The sequence below is a fragment of the Ailuropoda melanoleuca genome, chromosome 8 (genome assembly GCF_002007445.2).
Source record: "Ailuropoda melanoleuca isolate Jingjing chromosome 8, ASM200744v2, whole genome shotgun sequence".
Lineage (NCBI taxonomy): Eukaryota > Metazoa > Chordata > Mammalia > Carnivora > Ursidae > Ailuropoda > Ailuropoda melanoleuca.
Window position 1 is genome coordinate 56,592,438 of NC_048225.1, and position 11,447 is coordinate 56,603,884.

The window sequence follows — 11,447 nt, forward strand, 5'->3', positions numbered from 1 at the left end:
AAAAGCCAGGAGTGGACTGTGTTATAGTTTCTCTTTCAAGGAACAAAAACCATGTGAAGACTGGTCTTCTCTTTAGCTGTCTAAGGAAGAAAGGTGTTCTGTCCTTAACTGAGGTCCTCCTAGTCTGTCGTAGGCCGTGGAGAACATCTTGGGCCTGCTCTGGGGTACTTGCCCCATGGCTGAAGTTGGGCATAATGAGACTGCTCTCAATCCCTTTTCTCTTGGATTCTGACCAGCTANCCAGTGTATAGCGTAGCCTGGGGAGGATAGCAAGGAAGCCAGTGCATATAATCTGTGTAATCTCAGACCTTCCATGTTCATTGCTTTGGGACAGTCTGCTTCGTTGTGCGCTCCTTGCTTGAGAAGTCAGTGAGGAGATTTCTTCTTACACATTGGTTCTCATGTCTTGGCCTCTTTTGGCAAAATGCCCATGTTAAAAATAAGTGTGATTGTTGTCTACTCACGTGGTAGAGAGTGCCCTTCAAAGCCTACCTGTCCTGCCCAATGGGAGAGTCATAGACCAAGCCTCTGGGCTACAGGAGACTTTGGGGAGCATTCAGACCAACCCCCTTCTGTATTAGCAATCATCTTTAACGTCTCTCAGACCTGAGCTGTTCTCATACCTCCTCCCGAGATCACTCCTTCACTTACGGTTTGGGTTTGCAGGGGGGAAAGTCTTTCCTCACACAGAATTGAGATCTGCAGGACCAGTTGAGTGACAGACCAGGGACCAGAACCAGGTTTCCAGATTCCCAGTCAAGTGCTTTTTCTGCCACCTTTTGAGGTCATGAGGTCTAACCACAGACCCCAGCTCTCAGAAAGAAGATGATTCATTAAGCTGACCTGTGCCTCAAGAGATCAGGGAGGATTGCTGAGATTGGCTGTGGACCAGAAGAGACAGCTAATTGTGTGGGCAAACAGCGCTGTCGTCTAGGCAGCACAAAAATCGCAATTTGAGATCTGGGTTGACAGTACTGACTGTGTGACCTTGAGTAGGTGACTGTCCTCTGAGCTTGCCTCCTTATATAAAAATACACAGTATATAAAATACAGAGAATAATCCTTGCCCTTTCTGCCCCTTGAGAGGGTTGGAAGCTCCCGTGAGCTAGCAGATGAGAACTCTGAATTCCGCGGTATCAGACAGAGGCACCGGAGGGGGGTCTTGGTAGCAGTAAATGGGTCACACCCTCTTGGCGGCACAGGTCCGGGAGGCCCTGAGGAAAGCAGAGAAGGAACTGGAATCACACAGCTCGTGGTGCGCTCCAGAGGCCCTTCAGAAGTGGCTGCAGCTGACACACGAGGTGGAGGTGCAGTACTATCACATCAAGAAGCAAAACGCCGAGAAGCAGCTGCTGGTGGCCAAGGAGGGGGTGAGACGCGCCCTCCTGCTTCCTCTGCCCTCCCAGCCCGCACCCTTCCCTTGCCCTTCCTTCTCCCTTCCTCCTCTCTCCATCCATCCCATTGGACCAAGAGATATCCCGGTGCTGGGTTCTCTTTCTTTTCCTGATATATAGTTCCTGATGATGTCCTCAAGTTTCTGGAGGAGGGAATGAGGGTGTGGGTGTGCTCCCACCTGCCTTCTGGAAAGATGAAGCCGGTGGAGGCAGGTAGAGGGAAGGCTCTGTCAGCCCCGGCCTGCCAAGGGGCAGAGCCCTCCTGGGGTTGGGGGCCTAGTAGGGGATCCCGCTGCTTCTCTCATTGCCTCCATCTTCTTTCCTCTCCCTCTCTTTGCCCTTCCCTTGCCTTCCTTTTCCTTCTTCTCTTCCTTTCTCTTGTGCAGCCTAAGCAGTGCTAGGAGGGGGACCCAGCCACAGAAAGGCACTTCTCATTTCCAACCTCTAATCCCTGCTCTGTTTAAGCTGAGGACCTCATCTTTGCAGGCTGAGAAGATAAAAAAGAAGAGAAACACACTCTTTGGCACCTTCCACGTGGCCCACAGCTCTTCCCTGGATGACGTGGATCACAAAATCCTAACTGCGAAGTAAGTAGCCCCTGGGGCCTGGCTCTGGCGGTGGCCACCCCATCCTCAGAGCTGGACCGTGGCCAGGGTCACCAGCCCCAGCGGTACTTCTCACTGGGAGAGGCCAGCTCTGGTCTCCTGCCCCAGCCTGTACCCGGCTCCCCCCTTGTTCTTAAGGGCACGACTTAACTGTGGTTCTTACTTGCACACACCCCACCCCCCCGCTCGTTCCTCTGGGAGGCCTCATTCCTGCGGGGACTCCCAGCTGCCCATGGCCTCACTTCTGTCCTGTGTGCTCCAGGCAAGCTCTGAGTGAGGTGACGGCAGCACTGCGGGAGCGCCTGCACCGCTGGCAGCAGATTGAGATCCTCTGCGGCTTCCAGATTGTCAACAACCCGGGCATCCACTCCCTGGTGGCTGCTCTCAACATCGACCCCAGCTGGATGGGCAGCTCGCGCCCCAACCCCGCCCACTTCATCATGACTGACGACGTGGACGACATGGATGAGGAGATTGTGTCACCCCTGTCCATGCAATGTAGGTGACCTCCGGGTGGGGATGAGGGAAGGAGCCTCCAAGGCATGGTGGAGAATTGCTGGCCGTTGCTGTGCTGAGACAGCATATGGGGCAGATATGGAGGGAGAGAGTTCAGCTCTCGGCCTGGTTCCTGCCGCACAGCTCACATCAGGATACTCTCTACAGTTGTGCTCTTGGTGGATTTGCGTCAGTGTGTGTTCCGTCTGCCCCTCTGGTGTCTCCCTTCACTCTGTTTTTAAAAATCCCTTTATCCTCCTTTCTCTTCCCCATGTGCATGGTTTGTAATATAAAAATGATACTCATTTTTGCCTCTTGGGGGCTTTTGTTTCATTTTTATATTCTTTATTCTTAATTGCTAAAGTGGATGAATGGAATGATACCTTTTTCTCTCTGCCTTTTTGTGTGAGTCCCCATGAAGTAATAGTCTCTTAAAAGAGACATAGCCCTAAATCCTCCAAGCCAGAAAGATGTTCTTGTCCCGGAGGGATCTCCTGCACAAGAATGTCTGGCTTTCCACCTGAGTTCTTGGGCCTCTGCACCCTTTCCTGGGCTTTCCCTCCCCCTCTTCTCCCCTCCAGTGGTGAGAGCTGAGTAGAGCAAAGTCAAAGAGACTGTGGGAAATCTTCTGCAAATGAGGGACTTACCCCTTAGTGTCCTGGTCAGAATTTTCTCTGGATCAGAGGCTATTTTAAGGAAAAGTTGTTGTCCTGGCCCATATGGCATGGGGCTGGCTTAGGGGCTCATTTTCAGAAAGCCAGATTCTTTCATCAGGCTGGATTCCAGCTTGAGACAGGATTTGTTTGTAAATTTGTCGAGCAGTACTTTGCCTCTGGCCGAGCCACATTGTCACTGTGATGTGATGTCCTATCAGGGCCTCAGTCAAAGGCCCAACAAAGGTAGCGTCACTGGCAGGCAGGTCTTGATCCTAAAGGCTCCTATGTTCCATGGATTGGGAGGGACCTTCATCAGCTCTTAGCTCTCCACCCCTTGCCCCCGGCCCTCCCCTTATCCCACTGAAGGGTGGGCTGAAGCCCTCTGTAAATCAGATTCTCTTCTCCTTTTGGCCTGGCTGTTGGACCCTAGATGCTGCCTGGCTGATGGGGCGTAGGTTCAGTGACCGCTCTCTCTGCTCAGCATCCGCCGGCTCGGATGACCAGTCCCTCTGGAAATACCCGGGTTTGAGGAGCCCCTTTGGGGCGTTTGTTTCTCCGACTTTTGGGTCTAAACCAACACTCCTACCCCATGAGCCCCTTCTCCTGCCTGCCTCCCTCCCCTGCCTGCTCCCTCTATTCCCTCAGCACTGCCCCTACTAACTGCAGGGAGAGGTTCGGGGGTGAGAAGAATCAGCCTGCTCAGCTGAGGGCGAGAGAGAGAACACCCATGGTGATGGAAGGCTTGGGCTTCTCTTGTCAGCCCAGCTAGACGGAAGTCCTGGTGGCCCTTCTTCCAGCTGGGCTGGGACGGAAAGAGAGAAGGAAAGATCCTTCTCCTCTTTTCTCTTGTTCATGTCTCTCCCTTTTCCTTTCTTTCCCCCTTTGCCTCTCCTCATTCCATGCTGCTTCTCCCTCTTCTGCGTCCCTTTCATGCCTTGAAAGCCACCAGTCATAGAAGCCCTGCCTCCCCAGCTCTTCACCACTGTGGAATTGTGTTCGCTCCCTGCGGCCCCTCCGTGGCTTCCGGCTCCCTTGTTACCTGGCCTTCTCTCCCATCTTTAGGAAGAAGGCAGGGCGGCCCATCTCTCAGGGTAGAGGAGAAAAAAACAAAGGTAGAAATTCTGAGTAGAGCAAAGTCAAAGAGACTGTGGGAAATCTTCTGCGAATGAGGGACTTACCCTTTAGTGTCCTGGTTGAAATTTTCTCTGGATCAGAGGCTATTTTAAGGCACAGTTGGTGTCCTGGCCCAGAGTGAGCCCGGGGGATGCTCTAGCACATTCCCCAGTTGCCTGGTGCACACAGATCCCCTTCACCGGTGTGGTGGCCGGCAGCTGTGAGAGCCTGCTTTGTAGCCTTGTTCCAGCAGCTGGTTCTTTGTTGTCCACACGCTTATTAGAAGAATTTGCAAAGTGAAAGTGTAAATATGAGCATAAAAAAAAAAAGGCACCCATAGCTCCACCCTATTTGAGCATCTTCTCTTACAGTCTTCTGAAGTCTGGAATGTTTAATAATTTTTGATGTGGTCAAGGTAGTACTGACTACTATTTATCGAGTGCCGTGAACTGTGCCAGGTACTTTAAATGCACTCTCTCGAAGCCTCACAACAACCCTGCAGGATTTTATAAATTAGGACTTAAAATAGGGGAAGACGTTGCACGGGGTCATGGCTACAGAGGGAAAGGCCTCGTTTCAGACTCTAGTCTTTTGTGTCCCATGGCTTGAGGTATTTCTTTTACATCTAATTTTGTATCCTTTTGTTTCCCTTGAGCATTTTGTATTTTTGTATGTTTTTCAGATCTCAAGCAGCATTTTTAATAGCTGTATAGTTTTCCAGCAATTGGATATACTATCATTTTCCCCTCGTTCCAGCTTGATGTGTACGTTCATACAGTCGTTATTACCGATGGGTTGAGCGTAAATCCTTGTCCACATTGCGAATTATTTCCTCAGGTTGGCTTCCTGGAAAGGCTGGTTCTTAGTGCTCTCCTGGACCTTGGCCCACACCCCCGTCCCACCCCGCCCTGCCTGTGCCCTCCCACTCACTGCCCTGCCTCTGCTTTCTAGTCATGGTGGCCCTGGGCCTCCTTCCATTGCAGCTGCCACTAAAACTGCCCTGGGCACCTCATCGTTAATTTCCCCTTCCTTTCAGGACCCCTGGTGGGAGGTCTTTGGGAGGAGTGCCCCCTTCTCCAGATTGGGCACTAAGGGCCCAGAATGGCCCACAGCAAGCATTTCTCCAGGGGCAAACCTGCTTGCCTGGCAGCCCGAAGGAGGCTGGCCCTTCCTCACCCTTTCTTCCCTCTCTTTGCAGCTCCCACCCTGCAGTGCAGTGTCCGGCAGCGCCTGACGGAGCCACAGCATGGCCTGGGATCTCAGAGGTTGGTAGAGGGCGAGGCTGGCCACTTCTTGACAAGCCGGGTCTCTCTGCGGCGAATGCGCAGCCTTCCGTCTGGACAGTCTTTCAGTTCTGAAGGCCACGGGACCAGCTCTCCATCTGCCTCTGCTGCTTCTTCCTGCTCCTCCGCCACCACCACCTCCTCCGCCATCACCACCCCCATCACCACCGTCGATGTCCACCCTGTTTATTACAACCACAGCACTTCCTATTTCCTCCAGATGAAGCCCTACCCCGACCCACCCCCTTCTGACGGCAGCGCTGTGATGCCTGCGCATTCAGAGAGCTTGGGGTATCAGCTGTCTCTCTTCTCTTTCTTTCTTCCCTTCCTTCCCTTTCTGCTGCCTTTACCTTGGCCTCCTTCTGCCTGCTGGCTGCTGCTTGGTCAGCCTGGGGGGGGCGCCCTGGGGCATCTTCTCCTTGTCCTGTCCTCTCCCAGCCCTGGGGTTCCTTCTTAAGGTCAGCCTCACCCCTACAGCTTTGTGCCCTTCTCTGTTTGGGGTTTGCTGACTCTAAAAATGAGAACAACGCCCCTCCCTCAGGGTCCTTTCGCACTGGGGCCTAAACTGCACCTTCACATCCGGCTGTTTCGATGGAGGCCTTGCTTCCTTTACTCCTTTGATAGAACATTTATGGATACCTGCTGCGGGCCAGGCTCTGCTGGGCACGGGGATTCTTAGATGATAAGATACAGTCCCAGCCATCAAGAATTACAGTCTGGTCTGGGAGAGGTATACAGATAATGATGGAACAATCTGAGAAGTGCTACGGAGGTGTTGAGGAGGGAGTGACTAACACTGTGCACCTGGGTGGAACGCTTCACAAAAGAGATGACATTTGTGCTCGCACCCTGTGTGCAGGAGGAGAAGAAAGTGTAGTCTAGACAGAGGAAGCCTGATGTGCAGAGGCGTGGAGGTTCAAGAGAATAGGATGCATTTGTGGTTAGGATCTTGGACGTGTGTTGGTGGGAAGGGGTGGCAGATGAGGCTAGGAGAGGAATGGCTCTGAGAGGCGGGGGGCTTGGGCCATTACCTTTAGGAGATGGAGCACTGCAAAAGGATTTCTTAAAAGGAAGAGAATCAGATTTGCATTTTAGAAATAACATTTTAGGGACATGTATAAAGAAGAGAAGGGAAGACTACAGAAATTTGGAAGTCAATGAGGTAGACCAGTAGGGGAGGTAGTGAGGTCTGGGTGTGGAAAGGAGAGGATTGATTTGGCAGCTGGCTGGGAGGGGTGGAGGAGAGGGAGGAACCTAGGATGACACTCAGGTTTGTGGCTTGGGCAACCGAATGGATACGGGACCCTTCACAGAATTAGGGAACTGAAGAGGGGAGACAGGTTCAGGGTTTTGGACAAGAAAAGTTTGTAGGAGAGATGAGCCTAAAGTACTCGCTTTGAGTAAGAATTTCAGGTTCCGAAGGGTCAGGTATTTTCCCCCCGTCCCTCTAATGAGGAACAGAACACAGCGTAGAACTGCACTGTCCACTGCAGGGCACTCTTTGGGTAGTCTTGTCCTTCCACGTGGTCTCAGTCAAGTGAACTGTGCAAGAACTGGTGAGAGGCTTTCTCCCGCAGCCTGGTCTAGCAGCAGCGGGGCCTTTCCCTGCTAATACCTCAGGAGATAGGCTAGGGTCAGAGATGAGAGCCTTGACCTTGCCTGGAGCAAGCTTAGGGGAGCACCAGAAAGTCCCTGTCCTCTAGAGGGACCTCTCATCTCTGATGTTGTGACCCGGCCCAGCCCTGGCCTCTGGGCCGTGACCTGCTGATGCAGCTGACTCTCTTTGGGTCCTTGTGCTTCACTCCGGACGCCAGTCCGTCTCGCTTTGCTCCTGGAACCTCCGGATGGTTATCTGTGAGGGCTGTTCCTTTGTCTCTCACAAAGGGACTGCCCTTGCTAGCACTTTCACCCACCACAGTGGCTCATTTTCATTCTCATCCTCATTGTCATCCAGAAGCTTAGGCAGAGAGACTGCCCCTCCCCATACAGGTGGAGAAGACTGGACTGGGGTTCGGGGCACTAGGGGATGCTCTGAATCTCATGCTCCAAGGCCCAAGCTGAGGGCAGTGGGGAGGGAGGGCGGGGAGGTACCTGCACCCACCTGGCCTGTTCACTACTTAATTTTCTTTTGCACCATGCACCAGAGGATCGTCTCTAAAGACAAACAGGCTCTCTAGTAAGGTTAGTAGCTTGGTATGGAAGCCCAAGGCAGCCCAGCCCTTGGGGAGGGACACCCCTGGCCTGAGTGTCTCACAGATTCACGGAGGGAGTGGGAGCTTGCCTCAGCAGGCCTTTGAGCTCCTGCATCTACCTGAGCTTCCTCCAGGCTCCTTCCTGGCTTTGGAAGGTCTCAGCTTTTTACTGACGACAAGGCATGGAGGGATGGGAATCATGGCCAAATGGGGCTGTGGACCACGAGGAGTGAGGCTGGGAGGGCCCCAACCCCCTGACCACTCTCCCTTGGCATTAGAAAAGTGAGCTCCTGGGATCCTCACCTCATCAGCGTAGAGACCCCTTTCCCCACTGTCTGGGCACCTTGCTCAGTAGCTCATATGTGTGTAGAAAAGGCAGGGTATGGAGAGGAATCATCTTGGAACTTAGGGAAACGAGGGCACGTTTAGACAGAAGCAAGGACAGTGTCAGATTTACGACACCAAATATGAGCCTGAACATGAGTCAACAGTAGAGGATGTGGCTGAAACAGTTCCTTCTGTTCCTTGTCTCCAGGAAGACACTGGCCCACGGGGTAGCTGCTTAGTTAATTGTTTCCTACCGAGAATTAACCCTCTAGTAGCTATGAGCCAACCTTCTGCTTGTGCTTATTTTCGGGGCCTGGTGCCCTTCCTAATTTTTGACCCACAGCCTCCTTCTTTCCAGGTCTGTGGCACTCTACCCTCCCACTCCTGACTTTTCCCTTTTGCTTCCTGGCGTGGATGTTTAAGTGTTTCCCTTAGCCCTCTCCTCTGCCCCTACTGTGGGTTCTCCTCTGGGAGAGCAGAGGGACAGTTAAGGGATAGGCAGGGGACCCCCATATTTACCCTTTTGTCTATAGAGGCAGGAGAGGGGGCATCTGGCATTGGTTCATGGGCCTTCTTAGGAGTAGCCAGCCCCTTAGAGGGTCTCAGCTTTCTGGACTAACCTCTGTGTGTGCATGTCCAGTGTGGTCACATCCCCATAACTCAGCCTTGCAAAGAAGCCTCTTGTGATTGGCCCACATATGGGTCTTCTAGCTTGACTGGCCTCATCATCTTCATTCCCACAATACTGCCTACACTTCCAAGTGATTTGCTCACCTATCTGATCCTCCAAGCAGCCTTGCAAGGTAATTGAATTGGCAATTTCTTCATTTGGCCCAAACTGAGGACCAGCCAGGTTAGATGACTTGTCCAAGGTCACACGACAAGGCTCAGGCAGAGATGAAAATTATGACTTCTAGTGGCAGCTCTTCGGAACCACTGCTGCTTTAAAGACCAACATCCTGTCCTATCTTTCTGCACCTGCCTACACTCTCCCTCTCACAGAGCTCTGAAAAAGACCCCCCTTTCCAGCTGCCAGCTGATTTGGATTGAACTCTGAAACACTTCTCTGAATCCTGTGAGAGGGTTGAACGAGGCAGCGTCCTGACCTTTTGGGGTGCATAAGGGATTGTTTGCAAGGCTGTTCTCACCTCCTCCTCCCCAGCCCGGGTCAGGCCCACTTACTGCATGTGCCCTGTTCCTTGGGGCCTGGCCCAGACTGGATGTGTCCTGGGGTGTGACAGGAGTCCGTCAGGGAGGAAGGCATGGGAAATGGTGACTCAGAGCACTATGTGGGTTCTGTGTTGGCTTGGGGTTGAGTCCTAAAAAAGCCAGCCAGCTGTGGGATGGCAGAGGTTTTATTGAGGGGGGATTTAAGCATATGGTTGCACTGGTTTAGGGCCTGGCCACTCAACAGGGTGGGGGCCCGTCGTTAGAAAGCCCTTTGCCAGACAGGTGATGGTATAATGACTTTTGGTTTCGCTTCTTGTTTGTCTCTTCTTTCTCCATCACGTTTCTTTCTTCCTTTCTTTCTCTTCTCTTTTCTCTTCCTTTCTTCCTTCGCCCCTTGGTCCTTCTTATTTCTACCTGCTCCTCCTTTTGCCTTTCTTTTTCCCTGATTTTACTCTCCTCTCCATCTCTTCCCCAACCTGTCCCCATTCCCTATTCCTGCCTCATCTCTTATCCTGTATTTACGGCCTGCTCAACTTCCGTTTCTCATCCTTCTTTCTTGCCTACCTGCCTGTTCATCCTCTTTTCTCCCTCCTACCTCTTTCCATACCCACTTCCCACCTCGCCTTGTCTTCTCACGCTGTTCCTCTCTCCTCTTCACCTTTCTCCCATCCCCCTCTCCTACCTTGTCTTCTCACGGTGTTCCTCTCTCCTCTTCACCTTTCTCCCATCCCCCTCTCCTGTATGTGTCCCTTTCTTCCTCTCTGCCCTGTCTTGCAGGGATTTGACCCTTTCCGATTCGGAGTCCTCCCTCCACATGAGTGACCACCAGCGTATGGCCCCCAAGCCTTCTCAGATGGTCCGTGCTGCAGATGAGGCCCCCGGTGCCATGACTTCCAATGGCAGCCACCGGCTGATTGAGGGGGTCCACCTCGGGTCTTTGGTGGAGAAACTGCCTGACAGCCCTGCCCTGGCCAAGAAGGCACTCCTGGCGCTGAACCATGGGCTGGACAAGGCCCACAGCCTGATGGAGCTGAGCCCCTCAGCCCCACCTGGTGGCTCTCCACCTTTGGATTCTTCCCGTTCTCACAGCTCCAGTTCCCCAGACCCAGACACGCCATCTCCAGTTGGGGACAGCCGAGGCCTGCAGGCTAGCCGAAATACACGCATTCCCCATCTGGCTGGCAAGAAGGCTGTGGCTGAGGAGGATACTGGCTCCATTGGCGAGGAGACAGACTCCAGCCCAGGCCGGAAGAAGTTTCCCCTCAAAATCTTTAAGAAGCCTCTTAAGAAGTAGGCAGGATGAGAGTGGCAGTGGCGGGACAGCTTGTCCTTCCCTGGTCTTCTGCGTCCCCTTCCTCCCCTTCCAAGATACCTGGCGCCTAGAGTGGGGCATGGGAGGGGCTGGCCCAGGGGCCTGGGCACTGTACATACCTGCCCCCCTCATCCTTGGGTCCTTCAACATTATTTATTAACTGACCACCATGGCCTGCCTGCCCTGCCTTTCTCCCAACCATGGGCTGCTGCTGCCACTCCCTCTCTACTTCAGTGCATGTCTTAGTTGCTGTCCCCTCAGATCCCACCTCCACCTCTGGGGTCCAGCTTCTGTCTCTGCTGTCCCAGTTTTGAAGTTTGGCTTCTTGTTTCTCTGTTTCCTGCTTTCAGGCTCCTCCCTCCCACCACTCCCCAACTTCCCCTAGCAGCTGGTGGGGGGGGGAAGATGGGAGTCACTTCCGACCTCTGTGCCTCAGACCTGTTCCACCCCACCCACGGTGGTTCTGTTTGCCTCAGACTGGGGCCTAGGGCCTACTATTTGAGGCTTGTTCTTTGGGAGTGTGGTGGGCCAGAAGGAAACTTGGCCTGGAGCTTGCTAGAGCCTCCAGGGGTTCATGGGGGAGTGGAACACATTCCTAGAGAATGAGCTACTAGAGAATTTTGAAGAGAGGCTAGGCTAGGGGGTAGGTCAGGAGAGACCCCTCTTAGTTGGGGAATGAGTAGGTGCCAGAGTTGTGGGCTACAGGGCAGTCACCTTTCTCTCTTCTCTCACCTACACCTGCGTCTTTCTTACCCACACTGCAGGAGGGTTTGACTGTAAGAGGTGCTGCCCAAAGGCTCCCCAAACATCAGTACTCCTGGAACTCAGTACAAGTGGCTCCCCTGGCCATGGGAGCCTCAGCCATGATACAGGGCTCTCCTGGGGCCCTGGAGATGTTGG

The 11,447-nt window shown here is 53.2% G+C and overlaps 1 protein-coding gene and 2 long non-coding RNA genes across 6 annotated transcripts; 1 reads left to right on the top strand and 2 right to left on the bottom strand.

Moving 5' to 3' along the window:
- Positions 1-822: 822 nt before the first annotated feature.
- On the top strand, positions 823-11,441 carry STIM1 (stromal interaction molecule 1). Of its 4 annotated transcripts, none has more exons than XM_034666450.1 (6): positions 823-1,370; positions 1,881-1,981; positions 2,262-2,497; positions 3,581-3,673; positions 5,462-5,837; positions 10,013-11,441. In XM_034666450.1, the coding sequence occupies exons 1-6, from the start codon at positions 1,176-1,178 to the stop codon at positions 10,527-10,529; spliced, it is 1,518 nt and encodes a 505-aa protein (XP_034522341.1). In that variant the 5' UTR covers positions 823-1,175; the 3' UTR covers positions 10,530-11,441. The 4 variants fall into 4 exon arrangements, with proteins under 4 accessions (XP_034522341.1, XP_034522343.1, XP_034522342.1 ...); XM_034666452.1 differs by having other exon boundaries at positions 832-1,370; positions 5,462-5,528; XM_034666451.1 differs by lacking the exon at positions 3,581-3,673 and having other exon boundaries at positions 832-1,370.
- LOC117803375 lies at positions 4,051-5,570 on the bottom strand. Its single transcript, XR_004627172.1, has 2 exons — positions 5,440-5,570; positions 4,051-4,538 (listed from the first exon to the last, which is right to left on the bottom strand). It is a non-coding gene; the product is annotated as an uncharacterized LOC117803375 (long non-coding RNA).
- LOC117803373 lies at positions 9,656-10,060 on the bottom strand. Its single transcript, XR_004627170.1, has 2 exons — positions 9,953-10,060; positions 9,656-9,893 (listed from the first exon to the last, which is right to left on the bottom strand). It is a non-coding gene; the product is annotated as an uncharacterized LOC117803373 (long non-coding RNA).
- Positions 11,442-11,447: the final 6 nt, after the last annotated feature.

Excerpts from the sequence above, each read along its gene's own strand:
- STIM1 (XM_034666450.1), top strand. The coding sequence starts at position 1,176 with ATGGGTCACACCCTCTTGGCGGCACAGGTCCGGGAGGCCCTGAGGAAA. Across the intron at positions 1,371-1,880 it reads TGCTGGTGGCCAAGGAGGGG|GCTGAGAAGATAAAAAAGAA; the intron begins GTGAGACGCGCC and ends TCATCTTTGCAG. Across the intron at positions 2,498-3,580 it reads GTCACCCCTGTCCATGCAAT|ATGCTGCCTGGCTGATGGGG; the intron begins GTAGGTGACCTC and ends GTTGGACCCTAG.